Here is a 26,592-nt window from a genome sequence, read left to right as displayed (position 1 = left end):
ACTGCGTTTAGAAAATCTCGAGTGGCTGAAAGAATACGAGGAAGTGTCTGGAACTGACCGGCTGGACCGTGAGAAAAGCGTGTACGTGACTGCGTGAATTTTGACTATGGACGAAAGATGCGAGTGAGAAGGGTGCAAGGGTGAGAAAGACAGAGCGAATGGGGGTGTGTGTTAAAAGCGAGTGGGAATGCGTGCGAGGACATTTTGGTGAGAGACAGCGGAGAACATTTTTGTGCGTGATAGAGAGTCGTGTGTTGGCCTTCGTGGTATTAAGTTGTATTTCTACGTGTTGTCCATATTGTTTCTTTATCTCATTAAATATATATTGTTTCCTAATTGTCTTTTTACTGAAGATCCACATTTTCAATATCTATAATAATAGTAGCCCCACTATAAACTTGAGGGCTCGTCCGGGATCACTATATATTCAATAACTGAAAAGAAACTAGGCGTCGTTGTGACGCATAAAACATAACAACAACATTAAGAAACACAAAAACCGAACTACAAAGAGGAACGCGATGTTAAAACAGAGAATCCCCGGCTTAGAAGCCGATAGTATCGGTCGACCGGCGGACAACGCGAATTACTCAAGGGAGAAAGAAGTTCGGATCCACTCGGTTCCTCTCGGCGCGTTGTGATCCCCTTTTACGGGGATGCGGTTAGTCAGCACGGGGGAAATATTCAAATCTTCGGCTCGCCGGCGGTGGGACGAAGGAGAAGTTTCCGAGGGTCGGCGGAAGTGCGGCGGGAAAAAAGAAGGTGGATCCTTTATCCGATCCAATTTGTACAATTACGGTGAAATCGAGGAACGCAAATATCGGAGGGACTTAACGGGGGAGCCGGGCGCGGGGTGCAGCGAGTTCCGCGGTGATGGTAAGAGATCGGGAAGTGGATACGACCGGGGAACGTTAATTCGAGATTCCTCGCAGGACGTCTGCCGAGGATTTCGCCGGGATATCCGGTCCCCGCGATATCCGGGAAAAGCCCGGGCCGCAGACGTGCGGTAGGCTGCGCCGCGGAGGCTGTCGCCGAATCCCGAGGGCTAACCGATTTCCAATTCCCTGATATTCATGACGTCTCGACACTGTGTTTGCTGATTGAGGTTTTCCCGTCTCGCGACTTCCTTTTTATTTTCGACGTCTCCTCGGCGGAGGAGAGGCAGACGGGACACGCGACGGCAAAGAAGCAGCCGCACACCCCTTCCGCGCGGATAAGGGAAAGAAAGGGACGAGGGTAGAGAGAGAAAGAGAGAGAGAGTCGACGCTGATCAAACGGGAACGCCGTGCGTCGACTGCGGAACGCGACGGGTTACATAGTGCCTTTCGTTTTCCGCGTCGGGCCCGTTGTGACGTTGAAAGAGGGGAAACATCTGGCGCAACGCGCTCCAGACGTCTCCGAATGGGGAACGTGTCTGTTAACGGGGAACCGGGACTGATATCGTTCGGGTTTTTAGCATTGAGTAGCGTATCGAGTCGTTTCGCGAAGTAACGTCGTTTGTTGACGGCGACTTTCCGTGGGAAATATTTATTCGAGTGTAACGCGACGCCGCATATGGTGGATCCAATGTATCAACAATTGGCAGCTAGGTGCTTCTGTTTCGCACTGAAATCGCGGTAGTGTCGGAGGTCTTTTGACACTTGTTTCTGTCGATTCTTGGGGTCTGTGAAGAATAATCGAAATCTACTAATAGTTAACCCTTTGCACTCCGAAAATTTATCACTGGAAATATTCAATCTGTTTTTACGAGATATAGATGACATTTTTTTACACTAACTTAACGAGAAATCTACTTCATGTTCAATACAATTTTAGAATTTTGATGCACCAATCGTGTGGTGACTGAGAGGCACCTTTGGAGTGCAAAGGGTTAACGATGATCTGTATTCATGAATACCCGGGGATGATTTCAAGTATCAACATTTCGTAGTGAAAGTCGGTGTTAACCCCTTGCCGCACAATGACGAGTGAGACTCGCGATGAAGATTTCTAAACTAATTTAACAAGAATCAATGTTGTTCATTACCCATCAAAGCAAACTATTTTGCTATTATCAATGTGTTATCTTCAAATGAAATCTCCACCTGAGAATGGAACATTTTTTTGTATTTCTTACAAATTGTCGATAAAGTATTACACGAGCTTAGCAACGAAAGTAAATAGTACGCCAAGGGGTTAAGGATATGATTGGTAGGGTCAGCCCGGAGCAAGATTCTTGAAAACAGTCCAAACTCTTTGGCAAGCGAGCGTAGATCCACCAGTTGCCAAGGTATCGAACTCATTCATGGAAACCGAGAAATTCGCTGCGTCGGAATGAACGCGGAACGCAGCCAAGTCCAGGCGAATCTGCTCGCGAGCGGTGAACTCTTCCGGCGGGTCCGCGAAGACATACGTGTGTACGGCGCCCGCGGAAAAAAGGAGAATGTCGCGGCCATGGAAATGGAAACTGGGCTTTATTCCGCGAAGTCGTGGCGCGCATTGTAACAGCGGCGCGCGTAACGCGAAAGTAGAGAAGTATTGCATATTCATAGGGTCGTGAAGCCCTTTTACGCCCCGTCGTCGGATACCCAAATAGCGATCGCGTATTGTGGGTTATCAAAGCGTCAACAGTAAAATGTCGCTTGAATAAACGCCAGGGTTTTGAATGTCCATGCGTCGCGCGGAATGAAAAACTTCTCGCCCGCAACCTTTCACACGGTAGCCGTAAAACTGTGGTAACTTGGCTTTCCGCGTTTTTCGCCGCTCCGCGTTTCCGCAGAGGAACGCGGACAGGTTTGCGATTACCGCTGGCTGCAAGGGAACAGTGTCGATGATACTCGGGAACTGCATTTGACAATGCGCCCAATCCGAGTTACTATCGTAAACTGTGTCCCATAACCTGCAGATAGACGTCTACATGTATTGTAGAATGCAATGCAGAATGACCAAAACAGTGCAAGTCTTCCTGAGTTGATAATCTTCGCTTAACACGTTCAGTGCCACGTGTACAACGTATGGTACGTCAATTTTTGTAAGAAAATATTTTTAAGGGACACAAGGATAGTATACAAAGCAACGAAGACAAAGAAAGAATATCGAAATATATAGAAATGACCAGAAACTTGAATATAACTTAATATTTTATTGAAAAAATCAATGCAGTATAAGGAAAATATGACGTTAACATGGCACGTAACCTTTTGCACTCGGAAGTTTCTCACTAGAAATGTTTAACATTTTTTGACGAGGCGAAGACGATATTCTTGAAACTAACTCGAAGGGAAGTCACAAATACATTGAGGAACAAAGCTAATTTATTCGAATATTCCACGTATCAAGGCATTATACAAAAGTTCAACATTAAATATCAGATTCTATAGTCTTTTAGATTCTATAGGGTTAACTCTTTGAGAGGTGATTCTCAGTCACCACTTGATTTGATGCAGTGAAACTATAAAACATATTTAATATCGAACTGTATATAATGCAATGGTGTGTGAAATATTCAGCTAAAATTTGTTTCACAATTTCCTTGTGATTTCTCGTTAATTTCAAAAAATATCTTAGTGTAGTTAGAAAATGTTAAGTATTCCTAACGAAATACTTCCGAGTGCAAAGGGTTAATAGACTAGTTCTGAACACCTGATCCGATCATTTTCAATACAAGAACCCAAACATCCTTACACTATTACATCTACAAGAAAACTACCCTTCTCTTTCTTCATCCCACCCACTCTCACCCCCCGTTCCCCTCTGAACCCTCCCACAAATCAAACGCGTACGCACGGTTCATGCTCGATCGCGCGAAACATTCGGGGATGTTTGGGTCGGGAGTCATTGATTTCAGGCGTCGGCACACATTTTCTTGTCGTATCGGGAACGCCGTGCAACGAGCCGCCTCCCCCGACCCGTGGCGCGGCGTGTGCATTTGTTCCTGCGCGTAGCACGTCCTTACCTTCCGCCCTCGTGACTTTTTCATTTTCGTACAAAGCACCTACCCCGAGTCCATCTGCGAGTGCAGCCTACGTCGTCTGTTTACCGCGCCGCCTTTGCCCTCATCCCCCGCGCCGTTTCAGCCCCGCGGTTTCGTTAGCCGCGTCCGCCCTCCCCGCCCTATCCCGCCCCGCTCTCTGTATCAGTGTTCTCCTGCGAGGAACCAACGAGGCACGCGAGACGAGGGGAGAGAAAAAGAAAGAGGGACCAAGAACGGATGAACGTTGTTCGGCGCGGGGCTCAATGGGAGCGTGAACGAAGAGCCGGCGCGTTCCCCATTCGCGCGGCGGAAGTTCGAGGCTCGCTTTGCCCGGGATTTGTTTCATGACAAAGCCGAACTTTGATAGCTTGGCTTGGATAGTGGGCCACGCGGCAAACCGTAAATATCCCCGCTTCTTCCGCGGGTAAATGATTTCCTACCCCTTTTCGTGGCCGTTGCGGCGTTCGGAGATCGCGGTGATGAGAAGTGCGTAACCGGGGAGTGAATGTGGTATAGGTAGAATTATGTAGAATATTGAATAGTATGGTGCTACCGTTGAGTGTGATACTATTACACTCTGTTGTATTTTGTTGATATTGTTGCGCTGGGTCCAGGGGTGCTCGCCCGCGACGTAATTATTTACAACGTTCTTTTTACAGTTCTGTTTACAATTATATGCAAATGCTGTACAATGTAGTCTTTGGTTCGATACGTTTTTTACTCTTCGTTTAGTCTGACCAACTCCTTGGCCAGTTTATTTCGACCGCCTTCAGATCCTAAGGGTTGGTTCAGCCGTGCGTGCCGGATGGACGAGTTCGATACATCGCAACAATATTGTTACAGTAATTTGATTCGACGATGTCGAAATTTGTATTAAATCGCAGTTGAGACGTCAATGTAGAAACGAATTGCTCGAGTTGACGCGTGGAATGAAGTTTTGCAGGATTTTCGTAAGAAAGTTGAAAGGTGAAAGGCAACATAATTCTATGCACGATAAAGTAATGTAGTGTCGGTCGGGAAACTTGAAAGGCTGTAGGCGCTTTTTCTCTCAGTCTATGAAAAGACGGCGAAAATGAAATATCCGAGCCGAATTTGAGAACCGATGGTTAAACCGAGGATATTTAACGAGAGTGAAATTCGGTGTTTAATTAGTAGAAAGGATCGTAGAAAATTGAACGTAACCCAGGAATGTTAACTACAATTTTTCCACGGCCGAGCTGTTCTGAACTGCAACGATATCATGGACAGGCGCATGCAACGTGAAATTAATTGAGATACAGTGGCGGTAGCATAAATCTACTTGAACTTCGCGGTAACCACGATATGCACGCTACTTCAACAGCATGCTTTGCCGCCGAAACGAATGGTTGTGAAATTCAACGGGGCACCGGCGTTGCATTAAACAGCGACCCTCTGTTAACCGCACTGAACAATCCTCTGCGGTCTATTAACGCATTCGCCAGCGCGAAATAGTTCGGATTCCCGCCAAAATCTGAATCCTAAGCCACGTCGCGCGATGCTGAAATCGGTTAAATATTATCCGATCGAGGCTGAGAAAGTTCGGTGACTTTCGCTGTACCAGCTCGCGGGGAAATGTAATTCGCGATGATTGTATTCAAGAAGATCATTTTCCTTGAGAATGTTAACCCTTTGCGGACGAAGATTGTCGAAAGTGTACAAAATCTTTCGCAAATTCTGCTGAATTAAACACTGAGTGCTTAAATCATAGAGAATAAGGAAACTGTGCGCTGATTTCTTGCTGTTCGAACAGTTAAATCATCTGTTCGCAACTGGGTATTCCAAACATGGAAGTTTGATTTCAGCAAAATGCCGACGTTCGTCCGCAAAGGGTTAAAGCGTCGACATGATAGTAATGATATCGAATTTAACGCGAATGTTTATGGTTTCGCTAAAACACAACTGTATTGTGGTTTCATTTGATATTTAAATGATGCACGTCGTACGAATGATTTCCTGGTTTTTCGATTCATTTTTTCGAATACGTTTCAGCGACCGAATCCGTGATTTTTTTGAAAATGAAACTTTCCGGTCGAAGTAGTACAAGTTTTTTTTAACAGGTTGAACGCAACGCGATGGAAGTACATTTTCAACCTGCCGCCACATTTTTATTCATGTTCCCGTAAAAGGATACAAAAGAATTACATTCAACTCGCATATAAAATGTTTCTGAAAAATCGCATGCTCGCAAGTTTAAACGAGATTTGAATTCCTCGGGTAACGCGTAACGCAAGTGGCGCGTGGAAAGTGGCATAATAATTACTGACAATTGAGTAATATAATACATTCCGCGGTAACAAAAGTTTTTAATCCGTATTCGGGGCATTCATTACGAACAATTTGTATGGCCAATTTGAAGATGGCGGGTCGTTGTAACGCAATAATTCGAATCGGTTTTGTGCAATTGCATATTTCAAAGCGATCCAGGCATCGGCGTACATATATATATCATTAGTAACGTTTTTGTTTTACTTTATATCGCCGATTTTCTGCTATTCTGTTCAAATTGGATTTATGATTTAAATATGCATGAGTACGATTTTAAGCCGTATTTCAATACGAAAATTACCTTCACGTATTTACATCTCTTACTTAACAATGCTCGTTACGAGGTGTGCGTCCGTAACTGTTAATGCATATCGTTCTAGAATATCATTGTTCCATATTCATTATTAAGTACCGAACTCACTCCGAACTGACCCGAATGCAAATCGCAGTAACGAGTTTATTCTTATAATAAAATAGATCAATCATTTACAACAAATTCCCGTCCCCCCGGCGAGCCGGATAAATTTTATACATTATTGTCTCGCCGCCAGACTCGTCTCGTATTTATACAGAACTACTTTCACAATTCCGATCGCGCCGTGAATTACAAAAACCACTCGATACGCTCGGATATTTTCGCTCCTTTTCAAATATAAATGAAACGCCGGATAAAAGAACGAAACGGCCGAACAAGACATGGCGGCCGTTGTCGCGATTAATTTATAAAAACGTAAATTTGCATAAATATCGGATCGCGCGCGTTTACACAAAACTCGACCGTCCGCGCGACACGGTAATACGAGAATATAAACGAGTTCCGTTGGTCGATTTTATTTCAATTTTAGTACAACGGGACAACCCCGCCACTCAAGAACGACAGAGGGAAATAGGAAATAAATTTCAATTCGATTCCCGCTTTTGCGCAAGTTACTCTCCGGAAGGAACAAAAAAAAAGAGAGAGAAAAAAAAAGTAGTTGAATCCGCGATAGTGGGTAATCAAATCCGTTGACGTGAGCGGGTCGTTTTTAAATTTCCCGATTCGAGAGTGTATTTAACGGTCTCGCGACGGAATCACGCGTACGGTTGACGCTTCAAAAGCGGCCGATTATTCTGGAACGGTCACGATACTGCGCACGGTGGAATAAAATAATGAACCGTGACACGGCATGCAACGCCCGTCGAATTGATAAAGGACAGTTGACGGCGTTAATCGCGGGCGGGGGATGAACGGGGGCGGTGGCCTGGGGCGGGAGAAAACATCGAAAAACATCTGTCGCGGCGGTGGTACTCGAAAATCGGTTGCAGCGAGTCGCTTCGGGAAGCTAGGCTGAAACGAACGCACCGGAGAGAAATAGAATGAAATTCGAAAGAGAAAGACAGAGACAAGGACAGTTGAGAAAGAGTTGACGCGCAAAGCCGAGACTAATGCAATCTCGTCATCGTTTGCTCCCGGTTGTCGCCAGTAATAACGACCGGTTCCCGCGACCTCTTCGGGAAGCCGACTCGAGGATATAAATTGCGGGACGTCGATCGGTCGCGGATCCCGGCCGGGTCGAGTGGATAATAATATCCGCGAACGATTTCGCGGCGATGACGCGGCGGGAACAGGATCGATTAACGGTCTCGCGCGATCGCGGCGCGACGCGACGGCGGTGATTCTCGTCGGGCCGAAAATGCGCGAAGCCGCGACGCGCGAATCGATTAACATCGCCGGGGAAAGTAATTAACATTGATGAATCCGGCCTGTAGCCATGACTGGACGCTGAATACGAAGGAATCTAATTATCCCTCGGCTCTCGACCGAGTGCCGTTGAAAAGATCTCTCTCCCGCTGGCCGGCAGCGACCGAGGGAGGAAGTGGATTCGAGTGTATTCACCGCCGGGGAAGAAAGTTGTTTTCAAGGGAAATCGTCGGACCGATTTTTCCTCTTCTTCTTCTTCCTCCTCGTCTCCTCTTCCACCCCGCCGCTTTTTTCTCTTTTTTTTGTTTTCCCTTCGTTCGCCGGCTCGGAGCCGGGAAAACGGTGTAGCTTTCAATTGTCGATGAATTGGCAAACGATTCGATAATTACCGGCAAACTTTCGCGACAAGTTTTCTGGGACCAGCCGCGAGAGGGGAAAGGGAGAAGGGTGGGGGGCGAGTTGCGGAGAATGGAGCAGCGGGGATGCAGAACCGGATGGGGAACCCGGCTCCACGTTCGGGCGAGTTCGTCGGCTTATTTTCCGAATGCAAATGCCCGGAATAATCCATATTTTACGTCAAGATGACACCGCATCGCCGACCAGACCGACGATAGCTTTTTCTTTCGACTCTCTCTATCGTTCTTCACGCTGTCAGTCGTCCGCGTCCCCCGTTCCGCCCCCGCGGGACCAAAGTTTATTCGGAAAGTTTCCCCGCGGAGAGGTTCGTCGCGCTCGCCGATCGGCGGGAAAATCGACGCGCGGCGATTCACGGCGTCACGGTCGACCTTATCCCCGGACACGTTTGACGAATTTCCTGTTTGCAACGCGCGGATGTTTATGCAAATCTCCCGCGGGCCGAGCAAGTATTTGTACGCTCCGCTCTTTCGCGGCGACCGCCGGGGGACGCGAGCGGGAAATTATCTTTTTTGACACTTTGACCGCTCCATAGGTGATACGGTTTGCTGGATTGCTTTGGAAATTCATTTTTCATGGAATTTTGGGTCTGTCGGAGGCAACACTGTTGGGGCGATTCTCTACTTGACAGTTCTTCCGTATGTTCAACGATCAGTGATTCGAAATATTCGTAAATTAGGGAACGAAGGTATTTTGTTTCAATGTTTCGGATATTGGTGCGTTATAGAAAGCTTAATGTTATAAGTAAGACTTTATAATGTTGCTAAATCAAGTGGTGACTGAGATACTTTTCGAGTGCGATTAAAATTGAAAGTTTCTATGAAAATATTCTTTGGACTCTTACTTTCGATTTTTAAGCTTTTTCAAGTATGTTGAAAAGTTTTTTCATTTGAATCGATTGAAGGTTTCAATAGAGGAGATTTATTTCCCTCCAGTAATTTTCGAATCGCAAGTATCAATTCGGAAAGTATCACTTAAATCGTCGCGGGTGTTTCAATGATTGGAAACTCGACGATGTTCAATATCGCGGAAGTTGTTCGGCTAATCGTCTAAATCTCTCGAGCCGTTCGCGTTACGCCACGAATGAGACGCACTCGTTTTAAGTGTATTTCCTGAACGCAACCGCGCTAACTAAGGCACCATAAAACCGAGTTTTAAACTTTCGCGTTCCAGAAGAATGTACAACTCGGCGAAGTTTCCCGCGATTCATCACGCACTCTTGGAACTCCTCTTTCCACGATAAACTGGGGCTTTGACCCAAGTGCCTCACTCCCCTCGCGTGAAACGCAAAACCGAAAACACACAAGCCTTCAGCGAAGTGGCATACAGCAGTGGAATGTTGGCAGAAAGTTTTGCGAGCATATTCTACTTATCCAGACAAGAGTCGGCCTCTAACAAACACGGCTCGGCTCGGCGTGCAATTTTCTTTTATTTCACCGTCAGACGAATGTTTTCCCCGTGTCGAGTGAACCATTTAGGGTTAATCGGTTACACGACCGCGGAGGAGAAAAGCTTTGTAGAAAAGGTATTAATACACTGCGAGTATATTTTATATTTTACTCCTACGAAACTATATTACTCATTAATCTCCCTGATATACAATAAACGTTCACCCTATCGCTCACACTATAAAACACGTACACGTACGTAAATCACTAAATTGGAAAACTATTAACCCTTTGCACTCGAAAGTATTTCGTTAGAAATACTTAACATTTTCTAACTAGACGAAGATGATATTTTTTGAAATTAACTCAAAGAGAAATCACAAGTAAATTAAGGAACAAAGCTACTTTATCCCAATATTTCATGCACCGATGCGTTATAGACGGTCCAATATTAAATATCAAGTTTTATAATTTTATTAAATATCAAATTTTATAATTACACTTCATCAAATCAAGTGGTCACCTCTCGAGTGGAAGAGGATAACAAGCAAGAATTCGAATCTTAATTACAATCCCCACTACAAACTCATGATTACTATCCACCCCATTGCTACATAATCGAAACTATTACCAACTTAATTAACCCATTACGATAACACATTAATTCTCACAAACAATCCAAGACCACAAACGTCAGCTAAAAATACACCTCAACGATTCAACATGCAAGATCCCATCTCCTGATCCATCAACAACATAAGATACTCCACCTCCCAGTGGCAACATTACAGTATCCAAAGCAATACGCATTTGCGCGGCAACAGTCGTATTGTAAATCCCGGCGCGCCTCGAGGGGGTTGACACAACTACAAGTAGAACAGGTTATCGCGTAATGGAACTGAACAAGCTCAATAGCGCGTGCCCCTGCCCCGCGAGCCGGGGCCGGGCCTAAATTTACGTTTTGTTTATCCACGTATCTGTATTTCGGTCTAGCCCGCCGAACAGCGTAACGCGTCCGTGCTCGCGAAAACGTCTCCGAGTTTAACTTGGAAACAAGCCACGGCGGTCTCCCGTCGAGGGGGTAAATCCGGCGCGGCGCGGCGCGGAGCTTATTGTTCGCGGCAACGGTGCACGTGCACGGACACGTGCCCTTATTCCCCGCGAAATTATGGAGTGCCGTTTGCCGGGCTAATTGCTATTTTAATAATAGAGGGGGAACAACGAGGGGGGTGGCTGCGGGGAGGAAAAACTACTCGGCCGAAAACATAGACCGTTCGAATGCCGGGGAAAGTCGGCGGATTCGGGCTGGCAACGCGCCATCGGACGGTCAAATGCATTTCGAAGCAATATGGCTGATGCATGTACCGAGGCGTGTTGTTTGTTTGATACTTCCGCCGGCAACCCGTTCCCCCGGCGCAATTGGAATCGGAATGTCGCTTGGATGCTGGGTCTTGGTCTTATTAGCTGATGCGCGAGTGTTAGACGGGTTCATTCGGTAACTTAGTATTGTTGACTTTGCGGATCGGTTGGAGGTAGAAGCTAGTGGATTATTAGGGTGCATTGTTGAGTCATCGTCTTGACACGTTACCGGGTAATTTTCGGAAAACTGAATTGTGCGGATGGCAATTTTCACTGAGGTCAATTTATATCAATATACATAGAGAAACTCAGATATTATATTGTTATGTAATATATTTTAAATACATAATTAATTCGAATCAAATTTTATATTTTTTTCAATGCTGTGGTAATTAGCTAAGTTGCATAGCTGAGTGTCTTTTAAAACGAGATTTCTCGTTACCAGTACGCAATGTGTTAACCCCTTGAACTCTGAAAGCTCCAATATTGCATCAGTTCTGATATTAAATATTTTAATGAATTTTAAGAAAACTACCTTAAGATTATTAGATCCTCCAAATATACAAAGTTTGTACTGAGAAGGGAATTAAAGGCCTAAGAAATGTTATAACATTGTTAATTTTCAGTAGGACTACTATCAAAATTGATAGCAGTTGCTGACATATCACAAAACTATGTGAAGTGCAAAGGGTTAACCCTTTGCAGACGAAGATTGTTTTTAGTACACAAAACCTTTCGCAGATTCTGCTAAATTAAACGCTCAATATTTAAACCATAAAGAATAAGGTTGTATACTGATTTCTTGCTGTTCAAATAGTTAAATCACTTGTTTGCAACTTGGTATTTCAAACATGGAAGTTCGATCTCAGCAAAATGCCAACATTCGTCCGCAAAGGATTAATAACTTATTGGTGAAATTAAAGGATTCTATCATTGCTTCAGATAATAGAATACTAATATTAGATTTATATTTAGTGGTTTACTGGATTTATCGAAAGCAGTTTAAAATGTCCGAGTTAGACACGATATTATTGGGAAAGAGGTTAGAGTTGAACGTATTCGAAGAGTCAGCGTAGGAACTGTCGCGGGTGTTGATTATTTCATGGGAAATAATATATTTATAGTATGTGGAATATTAAAGGGAATCATTAAATTTCTGGATCAACGATATTCGCGTTAGTGTAAGCCATAATATTAGATAATAGCGAGTAACAGATTGACAGTGGTCTCCAGCCGCAATCCGATATTCCCGAGGGTCAATCGACTGATGCGGTAATCAGAGCGGCTCCTCAGGATCGATGAAGTATAATTGAAATAACATCGCGGTATTTTCTTTCAATCCGACGGGATAAGGAGCGGCGGAGCGCGCGATCTGTATCCGAGGATCAAGCAGATCGTTTTTCATCGGGACGGAAAATTACGACGACGAAACTCGATTCGGCGACGGGCGGTTTGCTATACAGAAACGAAAAAATACAGCTCTCCCAACCGCATTCACACAAGAATAAGAATTCCAGGAGTTATAATCGGTCACGCTATATCACGTGACTAGCATTATATCATAATATAACCAGCAATATCCAACAAAGAGTTTCAGTAATTCCACATGCGGAAAATATGTCCAGCGTCAACGATATTCGTTATACAGTAAGATCTCGATTAACCCAATCATTATAATTTCCATAAAATTCTCATGTTACAATCTAGATCGTTCAAAGTTTTGCTCCCTCAATTCAATAATTTCGTGCCCTTACATCGAATTTCATTAACACTTCGCCCAATTAAATCGACTACTCGAGACTCTACATTCAACACTCTTCGCGCGAAAGTAATATTTCATTCGATTCGAAAGAAACCGACAAAGAACAGAATTTCAAACCGCGTCGCGAGATCATCCCTTTAATCCTCCGAATAATAATCGCACATGATCCCCGCATTATTCCACCGTATCGTTATCAATAATTCCGCATTAATTGCAAGAGCCGTCGGCATAATTGCCGGAGCAACGGGCAAACCGCTCGCCGACGAGATCGATGCTGTCGATCGAGATAGGCGATCCCGAGCATCGTTTTTCCAGCGACGCGTCGCCGCTGATTCCGGGATTCCGCGACACGAGCTGTCTGCTTATTATTTTTTACGCCGATTCCCGGACGAGCGAAAATGAAAAATCATCGGAGCGTGGAGGGGCCGAGCGCGGCCGAGCGTCCCCGGTGAAACGTATGGCCGGAACCAATTAAAAGTTCGCGGCTGCCAGAGCCAATTACCTACGTCGGCGCGCCGCTAGGAAAGCTACCGGTTGATCGGAGGCGGAAAACGATCGAGCGCGCGTCTTTTGCGACGAATTTGCCGAACGGCACTCACCCCATCCCGAAACCTGTGCTTAATCGCGCGTCCGTAATTAACGCGTATTCTGCGAGCATCCTCCGCGACATCGGCGGAAGCTCGACATTTTTCGCGCAATTTGTCGGACGCTCCGCTTTATACGAGGACAACGTGACTTCCAAGCGATCAATGAACCGTTGATTTTTATGCGTTCATATTTCATCTGAAAATTAAAGACACAATTTAATTACGAACGAATGTACCAAGTGCTTGAAATACAGTGATTTTTATCATATTCGACGAGTAATGTTATTTTCCAGTAATTCTATTTCTCTACTTGTATTCTTAAAAATTTGAATTTACGTATCTCCGTTTTATTATATTTCTTATGAAATGTTCAAGCTTGATAATTCGCTTTGCATCGATTTAGATTCGAACAGAGTGAAAATTATTTATCTACTGTGAGATTCAAATGATGGATTCTCGTCGTTCGACCGGTGTGATTGACTGTGAAATGACGAGTTTTCGTTGTCAGTATTGATACGCGTTAATCGCTTGTCAGATACGTATAGATCGTCGTTGCCCGCTTAAGCATAGCGAACGCGTTCGTATTCCAACGCGTTTCTCTCTCGCGCAGACGAAGACGGAGCTGGCGCCAGTCATTTAAACATCGTTCAGTCATTCGCCGTTTCAAACGGGGGAATTCGGAAAGAAAATCCCCGAACGAGCGTTCGCCGTTAAACGACTCGAGCATCGGGATTCGCACGACTGGGAATTTTGTTTGCGCGCCAGTCAAACGCCGCGAATTCGTCGCGTTTTCTGCATCCCTGTCCCGATTCCGTTGCCTCGCCGCCCTACGAGCCCTCGGCGACTCGCGCGGAAGATTCTTTCGTTAATTTATAGAGCGTTAGAACAAACGGACTCGAAAGTTCGTGAATTCATGATCCGTATTAACGGGAACGAGGAATGTTTAATCGTCTCACTGTGTAATTAATCTCGCGCATTACAACGTCGGATGAAATAACGAAGGTTTCGCGATTTATAATTCAATTAAATTTAATCAAATTCGTGTGCATTTAATACGGCGGGAAAGAGTAAATAGTAAAGTGATATTGATTTTTATTCCTTCTCCGCAACGTCGCACGCTCTTTAATCATTATTTTAGTCGTTTATTATAGTTTAAGTTATTTGTTTCGACACTTTAACCCTTTGCACTCGAGAATATTTTTCTCGAATATTCATTATTCTCCGATGGAATATCAATGATATTTCTTACAACTAACACAAAGAAATGCATAAATTGACAGAACTATTTCATTTTTATGCTACATGTGTCGATACATTATATCAAATTTAACATTGAATCTTAAATTTTATCATTTTGCTCAAATCAAACGGCGACTGAAAGGCGCCTCTCGAGTGCAAAGGGTTTATTTCAAAGAAACGTTTTCGAAGACGCATTCCCTTTCGAAAGAATCTTCAGAAAATCCAGAAGCGAACGCAAAAAATCTTCATTGTTCAAGACAACCTCGGTGAAACGGAAGAATTCGCTTGAAATTATCCGCGGTTTCCATCCTTCCAATTGTTCGGGCGACCCAGTTCCGCCGGCTCCGGGCCGACTGGTTGTTAATAATTATACAAATCCCGACGTTCGGATAAACTGTTTAAAAAGTTCCCTATAATTCCGGTCGTTCCGTAATTAGTATCCGCGGTGCGGTACGTAATAAATCCTTGGCGAAGCCCGATTGTAATTCGTACTTCGGTAGTCGTTACGCTAACTTCCCGAGTTTCGGGATCACCCTGTGAATTAATCACTGTTACCGAAACACGACGCGCCGTTACGATAAAGATTCCGGCTCGAGGAGGGCAGGGCCGGAGGGTGGGGCTCGGGGTCGAACGGGCATCAGCCACGGGGGTAAAACATCGCGGGCGCAACGGCACCGTTGTCTCGTTGCGCCGTCTATTACGTCGTCGTCCGCGTGATAAATGGTCCGGCTGAAAAAATTGTAACGGAACCGCGCGATTCTTTCTGCCGCGGTTTTTTCTCCCTGAACGCTTCTTCCCAGGCAACGTATAATTTTTCCTGCTGCTCGCAAATAAATAGCGCGTCTGTCACCATTATCCTCGCCTAGACGCGTCTTCCCTTCGAATCGTTAATGTTCACGCCGCGTTCACCCGGGGATTAATTCCGTTCGCGGGATAAACCGGGAACCGAATTACGGGAACGGAACGGGCGGGGAACTACTGGCCGTTGAACGCGTATCAAATCGAAAATGATGGAAGAGGAAGATATTTTCTTTTCCAGCGGCGTAACAATTCATGTGGCCGAGTTTATAGGATTCGATGAAGGCGCGAGCAGTTTTATCACCTCCGTTTCCCGGAGATATCCGACGATGGAATGACCGTAGACGTTTCGGAATACGTTCGATTTAAGATATTTATAATTGGAATTTTTCTAAGTGGGAAATAGTTGTTCGTCTCGCGGTTGAGATCCCGTTGGAGAATAGAGAGCTAATGGACGTTAATGCTTGGAAAATACGTACTTCTTAGCTCGAGGTACGGAAACGGTAATTTCATATGGTACCTGATTCTAATAGGTGCTGGTCGATAGTGGTTGCCGCGAGCTGGCTATTTTCTTATGGGTAAGTGCAATGACATTAGACGCAGCACTTTACATTTATTATCTATTTAAGGCACTCGTCGGCGAAGGGAGCCTCGAACAATTTCGACCACGTTCGCGTATAATATCGTTCCCTACGACGCTGTTCCTTTAGAGGCAGCGTCTTCAATGATGTATTATAATAATATTAATAATAGCTGGTTATTTATATCCTTTCGCGAGTCGAAAGCGACGATAAGAATTTCAATGGAAAAGATAGTAATTACATTAAATCGCTATTTTATCGTTAAGACCACGCGTAGAAATATATACGCGGCGAGGAAATTCCATCGAAAAATTCCGACAAACTGATACACAATACGATTCCCGTATTTCGACACCGTCCATCAAATATCAATGAAACGAGCATTAGCGCGATTAATCGTAAAGAGATTCGAAACCCTTTGAAACGCGACACCTCGTGTCGCCATGGAACTTCGCGGAAATTCAATTGATCGCGATAAAATGAAAGATTAAATACGTCTCTGCCGGGGACGTCGGCTTTTTCCCGTGAGAAAAAAAAGGCGGTGGCCGGGTGAAAAAAATCAGCGGGAACTTAAAACAGTCGCGCTTAAATATACACCGGAAATTCAGCTTCATACGTTTCGCACAACGAGCCCGGCCGAATTGAATTCTACAATTTCGCCTACAAACAGCCGGGGCTCGTTAACAATTCTTATTCGGCGAATCGCGGCAGCGTTCCCATTCATTAAAATCCAGCGCGGCCGGCGGGGGCGGTTAAAATATTTTCAGCGTTCCGTCGCCGGAACAAACATTTCGGCCACGGATATCTAATATCTCCCGGAGAACGTCATCGCGCGATGGAAATTTCGCCGGCGCATAATCTACGTAGGCAACTGTCCGATGTTTTATAGCTCCGAAGCGATTTCCTAGCGGCGCGTTCCGAAGCGGCCGTTAACACGCGACAACCGCGTGATCGGCCGTGCACCCTACGTTGCACACGTACACGGCGCACGTGTACGTACCGCGGTGGTGCCCGTGCCAGAAATTATTATCGGCCGGATGAAACCCGACGCCGGGAATTCTATACGCGTATCGCGAGCACGTTTCACTTTTAGCGAATCCCGGTCGGAGCCGAGTCCGTGACCGACGTCCGGGGGTCTCGCAACTTCCGGCGTCTCGTGCCACGCCTGACCAGGCCCGCCGCCACGTCCCCGTGTTCGCGCCGACTCGAAACCCCCGCTAGTTCCGATTAATTGGAACACATTGCACCTGGGAATCGCAGGTGTAATGAAAGATAATCGCCCCCGTCTGCTCGCCCTTTCGCGGCAGTTACATCGCCGTCGACACGGAAGCCCCCGATTCTCTATTAAAAGTATTGCAATCGGCACTGGGAACGGGGACACGCCGTGGAAATCGTTCACGCCTTTGCAACTCTGCGGTGGGGATTATTATATCCGATTGACGCGTTGCAGTCGTGTTGATCGTATGAAGCGTATCACTGTGATCTTAATACTTTAATCAGATCTTAAGGTCTTTAATACTATCTTAATACATTGCTCCGCGATAATGCGGGATTTTCAGTCTATCGTTTAATTGCTAATCCTACGTTCGTGTAAGTTTAGATATGTATAACACAAATCCAAAGTGAAATCACAAGATTGAATTCGTTCTTTTTCGTAAGTTGGAACTTTCGGCTTGACTGATGTTTAAAAATGTATCAGTATAATGATTACCGGTGATTACCGACGCTCGCGTTTTTACTAGCTAATTTAGCCGGTGGACAATGTGTTAAGATTCTCACGTGTGTTCCTTTAGTAGTGTTGTTTTCTTTGGAAATTATACAAAATTAACAAGATAATTAAAATGTATTAGTCCATCTTATGGTGTTCATAAGGATTTTGTTTAATACGTTGACTGCCACGGTGGTCACCGGTGGCCAGAGCTTCTAAATGGCTTGAGAACAATTATAATTCATAAGACATGACGTCGTCAAAATGTTCAGTAGTGTAAATAACTAGATAAGAATGTAACGTTAGAATCGTGGTAGCAGATAATTAATAATTATCCTATTTCATCTTTGCTACAAAGGAATAAGTGACACGTAAGACTATTTTTCGTGGCAGTTAACGCGTTAACCCTTTACGGACGAATGCCGCCATAATGGCTCCGAGCTTTGATATCTAAACTCGAAAGCTGCAAATGAATAATTTAATTGTTCAAATAACCAGAGACAGATACGTGGCTTTCTTTTCTAGTGTTTGAGACTGATACATAACTCAACATTTTCGTGGACAAGTTCTCATAAGTTTCAAAAAGTCCATAAAGGGTTAAGCAGTTGCGAATAAGCAGATATAACTGATATCCGCATAAAACGCAATGGAAATAGAGGTACTGAATGCCAACGTTTATATTCAAGCTACATCGTCCTAAAATGAAATTCATTAGAAAATCAGGTATTCGCCACGACGAATCACCGAAAGATAATCCTTCACTTTCGCCCGCGAGCAAGCCAGTATCACAGCGAGCCGATACCCTAAAAAAGCTACAGGTCTACACATCGACTTCGAATTTTCGTTTCCGACCGGGACCGAGTACTTCCCAGCGCGGTCGTCGATTTAAGAGAACGTCGGGGCCAGCGATATCGCGAAACGGCGGTGCTGGTACTGTATATCGAGAATAGTCCCGGGAATGGGTATCACGGTTACGAGACGCGAATATACTCGGCCATCAGCAGGAACCGATATCGAACGTACAGTGGATGAGATTTCCTCAACGCGCAGGCCAAATCCTTCCGCCGTTCGGGCGAAACGCGGGAACGATGATATTTTTTCCATCCACTCATTCTTATGGGACACCGATCCGGCCCTATCCCGAGTAACATCGCGTCGCGTCGCGTTCCCATTCGCCCGCCGGAACGCGGAAGCAAAATATCAGCCTACCGTCGGAGGATAAAAACGCATTTCGAAAGTTCCGGATAAATGGAAACGGATCCAGGGTAAATTAAAACCACGGCAACTCGGCGCGCGGCTGGTCCGATTCGCGTTCAATTATTCCGCCTCCATGGCTGCTTAATTTCCCGGCTTGTAAATCGGAAATAAAATATTCTTCCGGCGAAATGGCCGCCGCCGGTCGAAACGCCCGCTAAATCTTCCCCGGCTACCCCCCTAATCGCTCGGACAACGAGGACTGACTTTCGTTGTCCAAAATTCATTAGCTTTTAGCGGAACGCGCGGCCGCCGATCGAACTCCCGTTTCTTCTCGGCGAGCAGCGACGCGAACGGAAGCTGATTTCACGGAGCGGCGACTCTCGCGCATATTGTTGACCGTGCAATCGCGCGGCACAATTTCGCGAGCATTCGTCGCGAGGCCGACATCCGCCGAGGCCGAGCGATCCTCAACCGTCGCATTATCCGAGGATCCAGGAGGCCGGCGGATGTTTAACGCGGAATTTCAGCTCGCGCCTCGAGCCCGGATTCTCTTTGAGCGCCGGCCGTCCCCCGTTGAACGTAATTAAACTTCGGTAAGTGTGCCGTAAAAAGCTGGGACTCACCTCAGCCTGGTGTTCTCCGAATGCGGCGACTCCTCGGGCGATTTGTAACTGTTCCCGGTCTGCAACACAAAAGAACCATCGTTCAGAAACCTTTCCACGGCACGCCCCCATTTTCCGTTCGGCTCGGACAAAAACCCGCGGGTTTTCGGATGCGGTGTCTTCTCCTGTGTTTTTCGCCGGCCGTATTGGTTCCGTCTTTCGCGAAGGAAACCCGAGAACGTTGATGACACCGTGCGCGCTATTTATTTCGAATTCTCTGCGAAACGCACGCGGAACACGTACGATTTTACATGTAACCGTTCGGATGCGCCACACGGAACGCATCGAAATTTCCGGCAATTGGGCTGTACTTCGAATTCTGTCGCGGATCGGAAAAAGCTGGTGCAGGATCTATTTTCGTGCGACTTCGCTTTTCGCGTAAGACCGTGTACGCGAAAAGTGCATTTCAATGGAACTGCAGGTGTTTTATGTAAATCGATCATTCCGGATATTCAGGGAGAAACCTGGAATCCGGACGATATCCTTTTCGATTAACTCTGCAAATTATCGCGGAGATTTTCAGCTTACCGGACTCTGATATCGAAATCGACGTGACTCGAGGCAACCGCGGACGAACTTCCGCGGGACTCGATAATCAGAAAACAAACGGCGGAGTTGTTAGTCGAAAATTTCCCGCAATCAAATGAACGACCCCGCGCGGTTACAGACGTCTGTTCCGCATTCGACGATGATTCCCTTCAAACGAAACACACCCGGCTGTGTAAGTCCGTGAGTAATTAGTTCCGTCTTCCGCGTAACCGAATTAATTACCGGTCAGCGCGACGGTATTCTACGGTGACCCGGCGGGGAATGCAATAATCCCGGGGAACGTAACGCTTAATTCCGTCAAAACGACGTTCGTGGGTCGCGACCGTCGCGGAATAACTGTCTCGGCGGCAATATAGTTTGTTCCTCCTCGGCGAGCCGGGCCACCGGAAATCGCGCAATAAATCGCTTTCCGGAGTCGTTGACGGCATCGGCCCGGCAATAAGGCCGCTAAAGAAAATCGACGATATAAATTTCCCTCGTATTTCCGCGGCAATACACGGGCGAATATCGAATTTGTAGTTAACCGGTCGCTGTATAACCGGCATAGACGGCCGGGGAGGAAACAAATGAAATCTAGGAATACCGGCCGGGAATATATCGCGCGGAGGGAATAACGAGAATTTACGCCGATTAAGCCGGCGAGAAAAAGGGGGCGGCTGCACGCCGGCTATTGGGAAGGGTTGGAATTTTTCCAGATGAGAAACGGGGATGGCAAGAATATATTCCTGCGTGTGGCTCCTGGTATTATGACGATAGATACTTATGGCGCAGAGAATTCCCCGCGTACGAATGAATGTACCAATAACGTTTTTCCTAACTTCTGTCTATCGTATCAATTCTCTGTGATTCGAATTCGATTAACGATAGAATTATGGAGATTTATTGCTTAGTTTGTTCTATTGTTCTCAGACGAACGTTTGTCCATTTAAACCTTGGAAATTAGAGGTTACTTAGATAATAAAATAATTAGATTAATAAATAGTTAGAGGTTAATAATTCCTAATAATTATGAATAAGAAATAATTAGAGGTTATATGCGGATGTAATCGTTCAATTAGAATTGACGTGAACATTTATCGAGTGTTTATAACGTCTAATGTATTAATGCGTTAACATCGAATTAAGAGAAGAATGATAATGTATACTACTTAATGTTACTCTCGATTTCAACGTTACACGATTGATCCTTAATTAAACACTGCCCTCGCAATAATCACTCTTCTCTCGTTTCAATCGCAGATCAGTTGCGACCACACATTAGACGATAATTAAAAGCGATGAAAACTCAACAGCAAACCAAATAAAAGCACACACCAGCGGCGAACGCGACGGCGCGGTTCACAGCGTGCGATTCAACGCGCGCAGATGTCTTCGTTAACGCGTGTCCACAGGATGTACGGTTCAACGAGGGGCGGGAGGACGTGTGCGCGAAACCAAACACAGAAGCCCGTGTTATCGACAATGTAATTACATTTCCGATCGACGGTGCGACCGCGCGCCAGTTATTAGCGGAATGATACAATTATCTCCGGAAGCGATTAGTGGGCTCCGATGAACGCGTCGTTCCTCCCTTTCGCTTTGTTCGAACGGAATGTACGCTACGGGCGCGGGTGCACCGTTGAAAACTTCCCCAACCCCCGTCCGGGTGGTCCCGGTTCGCGAGAGGGGCGACTTACGGCCCCGAAAATCCGGCGCGATCGCGTTTTCTAAATCGCGGTAACGACGCGGATCGCGGTAACGCCCATCCCGTATTAATCGCTATGGAAATTTCCGCGATCCGAGCGACAATGGTGGCTGGACGTTGGCGAGCGCGCGAGTCCCGGTGTCGCGGACAATAATAATTGTTTCGATTCATACGGAAATTGAATAGCTTCCCGGCCGGCCGGGCATTATCGAAGGATTGTTCGGCGGCGCCGGTTACGCGTCGTTATTACGAGTTCAATCTTTTTTGCTAATTGGCGAACGGAAGGGACGACCGCGGACACCCGCGGCCGGCGTCGCGGCGTCATTGTTCGCCGGAACTTTCTCGCGGACGGTTACACGGGCGCCGAAGAAAAGAGAGGAAACGTCAGCGACGACAACGCCGGGTGGCGACAGGGGGTCGGGGGGGTGGCACGAACGAGCTGGTATTGACAATTCCGAGTTTGAGTCGGGAGCGCCGAGCCGATTCCCGGCTATTATCCCCGTTCTCGTAACTCGTGCCACCTGGAGCGCAAACATTTACCTTGTAATCCGGCCCGAGCGCGTGGTAACTTTCATCCCCGCCCCCTGGATAGAATCACCACTCAGTCACCGTAAATTCCGCCCCCTGCAGCCTTATCCCGTACGCGTTCACGGAGTCTCCTTCGGCGCGCGCTCCTCCACTCAATTTGTCCTTATTTTCTTCCCGGCCGTCGACTTTCGCCCGGCTCGAGTTAAGCGTTCCCGGCCCGACTCGCCTCGACTTTCACTACGATCCGAGAGAGCCGGTCGAGTCGTCCGACCGACACGACCCGGTCCCGCCCGACCCGGCCCGGGCCGAGTGGCGGCGGCGTCGGTTCTTGGCACGAGATTCACTGTCCTCCACCACCACCACCCCGCGGCAGGAACGAGGAAGAACAAGGAAGCGAGTGGTGGGAGTCGAAGAAGTCGGTGAACCAAGAGGGAAACGTCGCCGGTGTCCCGGTACTGAAATACGCAACGGGAGTAAATGACGAGACACCATCCGAAGTTCGCGGGAGTTCGCGCCGGGAGACTGACGCGTGGAAATAGCAATGGAGATTTCCGTCGCGCTGGTCGTGCCCGTTTGACTTCGGGGTATATAAGTTTCTGCGGCTCGCGCGACTTCGCTTTCTCGTTCCTCGCGGGGTACGTGTCCGCCTTTTGCGGGGATTCTTCGCGTCGAGCGTGAATATTGAAATAACGGTGATTTCATCTATAGTTCTTGTATTTAATTGATCGAAGAGTTTTCTATGATTTTTCTCGATCGCGTATCGTGTTGTTCTAGGATTTATTACGTTGTCGTCGTCTTGCATTGTTTTACTCTTTATCCACCGGTAATTACGGATTTTCAGAAATGATATAATTTCTGCAAGAGTATCGATGCAAATTACAGCGTCGAGTTAAATGAATTAATGTTAATTAATTTGAATTAATTAATTATCGTGTCGTTTCTCCGATTTCAATACGGACTCCACTTCCAATATATTTTCATTCGTTCGCTTTAGTAATTCGATCCGATCCGTGTATTCCCTGTGTCATAGTAAAGTAACAATGAACGTAAGAAGATAACGGACAATCCGCTTGATATTCTTTTGTTCGAATCAACTCGACGCGGAATGCCTTTAAAGGCGTTCACGGATGCTGTTTACCCGGTGTTATGGCGTTGCGCCGCGAATCCGGGTTTGTAAGAAGCCGGGGAATAGACGTTCGCCATATGACAGGGCAAACGGCCAAAGAAGAAGAGTCTCTCTAAAGTGGCGTTGCGTTTACGGCGAAACCCGGGACGAGCGAAGCTCAGAAGAATTCTAGAAATCCGCGCGACAAGGCTGAACAGGCAGAAACTCGCCCGCGCGCTCGCCGCGCGAGTATTTTCACCCGGGATACATTCAACCCCGCTTCTTTCCCAGGAAGACAATTGTCCGGCGTGCGTCGACTGGCCTGAAATTCGTGGACGTCCCGCCGGGACCGGGAGAAATTGAATTTTCACGGTATCACGTCGCGTCCAGAACTTATCGACCGTTTTGAATAAATTCCAGCGCGAGCCGGATAGGTCGGGCCGCGGTGTCGTCGCTCGCGTGGAACGATAATTAACCCCTTGCCTCTGCCGAGCATTTCCCTCGGAAATTACAAGAGTACACACACTCGCCGACGTTTTCGGTGATTTATATTTCGGAATAAATCAATTCGTTTCAAGAATTTCGCAGTGCAGCCTATTTATCTCCGCATTAACCGCAGTAAGAGAAATCGGTAACGCTCCAAGCAGAAAATTTCATGGCATAAAAGAATATCATTCATCACGAAACAATATTCATGCGTTGTCCAGACCGTTCGCGTTACAATGCCAGCGTATGCACGAATAAATCAACACTAAGCACGACTGAAAACTCTGGGATCGGTAAGAATCGCGAAATTTGAAAATAATATCTCGCGTAACGCAGCATGCGCGTTGTAGTCTCAATATTCAGTACCGTAATTCTTCCGTGCCACGAGCTGAAATAAAAATCTCGAAATCCCTGCCTTCGAGTAATCAAGCAGCCGCGTGAATTCCGCGTTAAATCCCTTGCATAAATTAATTTCGATGTAACTCCTCGAATCGATCAACGGACATTCCCGACGTAAAAATCGCTACACCCGGGATCTGTCTTTAATCCGACTTTCAGCTGGGAAACTCGGGTTCAGGGGAGGATGGAAGAAAATGATGGGGAACGTCGAAATCCCGTAGGAAAGTAGATTGAAACCCGCGCAGCAGGCTAATGCGAATTGTACGCGGTGGAGGTTTGGTAGTCCATCGAACGGCAGCGTTGTAAGCGCGGGCTTAGAGTAGATGCGGAATCAGCCTAATCACCCGGAAGTGTCGCCACTGTTCACCGCTAATCCGATCGCAGATGTTTCTCTCTCCATTCAACCCTCTGGCGTTCTCTTCGCCCTTTCTCCGACCCTCCGCTGTCCCTTGCTGTCCGCTAGCGTGCCGCTGTTCGTCCCTGTTGCTCCGTCCGTCCGCTCGGCCACCCCCTCGCCGGCTGCTCCGCTCTCTGCTGTCCGCCATCGTTCCGACCGCAGTGTTTGTTTGCGGCTGCGTTAGCGAATCCTAATCGCGGTTGGCCCGTTTTCACCCTAAATCTGCCGCTGCGTGAGACCGGACCGCTTGAATCGAATAAAACGCGGCCCGCTCGACGAACTGTTCAATCTCGCTTCGTCGGAAGATGTTCGAGTTGAATCTTGCTGTTAATCCTGCGACGCGGAGAATCTAGCTTGTTCGATACTTAGGGGTTGCAATCGATGACAATGTAGCTTCGCGTTGTATGCCGATTATATTAGGTTTGCTAGTTGGTGTTTGTAATTATTCTTTCTTTGCAGTTGTTTCTTCGAGTTCCATTGATTATGTACACGATGAAGGTAACTGTTGCTGAACGGAACAAAGGAATTGTGAACTGAAAACACGAATAACGGATTGATCGAATTTAAGTCTCATTACAAAGGCGTCAATCAGGAATTAATCAGCCTTCCCGCTGACGCGTCCATTCCTACGAGACGGCGGCTTAACAAGAACAAATCCGCGCGGACAAAAAGTATAACCAACCGCCCGTAGAACGTCACCGGGCGAACGACAAATGCTGCTCTGGGGTTGACGTCGTCGCTACGAAATTATCCTGCAAGGCAGGGGGTGGTAATCATCGCGGAAAAGGGCTTCGTCAGACGTCTGCTCGCGCACGATGAGCTTTCGAACGCTCCGAAGGGGAAAGAGGCCGGGAAAAAAATATGCGAGAGGCGGAAAAATGGAAAGAGACGAACAAAAAACCGGGAAAATAGAAGAGAGACCGGGAGAAGAAAGAAATTGAAGGAAAATCCAGCGGTCGCGGCGCGGAAAGCACAGGACGGCGGCGGCGGCGGCGGCGGCGGCGGGATCGCTCTCTCGAGCGAAGAAGCAGGAGGAAAATATTTTTGAAGCGAAGAACGCCCGCCCGCCCGCCCGCTCGGTAAGAGAGAACCACTCTAATTAGCTTGGTATACGGGGTGGCTTTTTGTTTAATTAACACGCTCGTAGTAAACTACCCTTGTACCGTGCAACGAGTCGCACACCCACCGACTACGACCCTCCCGCCCAACGCGGTCCGTCCTCTCACCTACCTTTTCCCTGGCCCTCCCTCTGTCTCTCTGTGTCGAGCACTTTATAGTCCTTTTTTTCCGCTCCGCCCTCTTTGCTTTCCGCTCAGACCATTTTCCCTTCGTTTACCCGTGATACATTCGATAGGTGTTTGTTTGCTTAAAATCCGCGCTCAAGGGTGTCGGATTTAAAAGGCTGCGCGTCCACGGAGGGAAGAGGTGTCGGCGGGCAACGGCGTCGCCGCGTCTTTGTGTCAGATTTTTAGCGGCGTCGCGCGCCGTGCGCCAACCCGCTTTTAATATCGCGCAATGAGCATCGGCCCTGCTTCTCCTTTTTTTCCTTTAGATACCGACGAGTTCCTTTTTCTGTTTTTCTACCTTTCTCTCCCTCTCTTTCTTTCTTTCTTTCTTTCTCTTCCTCGTCACCCGCGAATTTTTGTTTGTTCCTTCACCCTCCTTTTTTCCTCTGTTTTATTATCCTTTTACCAGGACCAGGCGATATCGCGTGTACCACAAGCTTTTGCTACGGCGAGCATCGAGTAACCTTATACCGGTGTCTACCTCGCGATTCTCTCTGTGCCCGCGCTCCACCGATGAATAAAAGAAACCTTGATCCGGTGTCGT

The 26,592-nt window shown here is 46.7% G+C and overlaps 1 protein-coding gene across 3 annotated transcripts in view; it reads right to left on the bottom strand.

Annotated features, from left to right (window-relative positions):
• Scgdelta (sarcoglycan delta) overlaps positions 1-26,592 on the bottom strand; it is a 260,585-nt gene that overhangs the window by 83,370 nt on the left and 150,623 nt on the right. For 2 of the 3 annotated variants that reach the window (XM_076368311.1, XM_076368310.1), the window contains exon 3: positions 19,576-19,634. In XM_076368311.1, coding sequence (XP_076224426.1) covers positions 19,576-19,634 — 59 coding nt within the window. Of the gene's footprint in view, positions 1-19,575; positions 19,635-22,387; positions 22,670-26,592 lie in introns of those variants that run through there. The other variant, XM_076368313.1, reaches the window with a different exon arrangement.

The sequence above is a fragment of the Nomia melanderi genome, chromosome 6 (genome assembly GCF_051020985.1).
Source record: "Nomia melanderi isolate GNS246 chromosome 6, iyNomMela1, whole genome shotgun sequence".
NCBI lineage: Eukaryota > Metazoa > Arthropoda > Insecta > Hymenoptera > Halictidae > Nomia > Nomia melanderi.
This window is presented reverse-complemented; position numbering and strand designations above follow the sequence as displayed.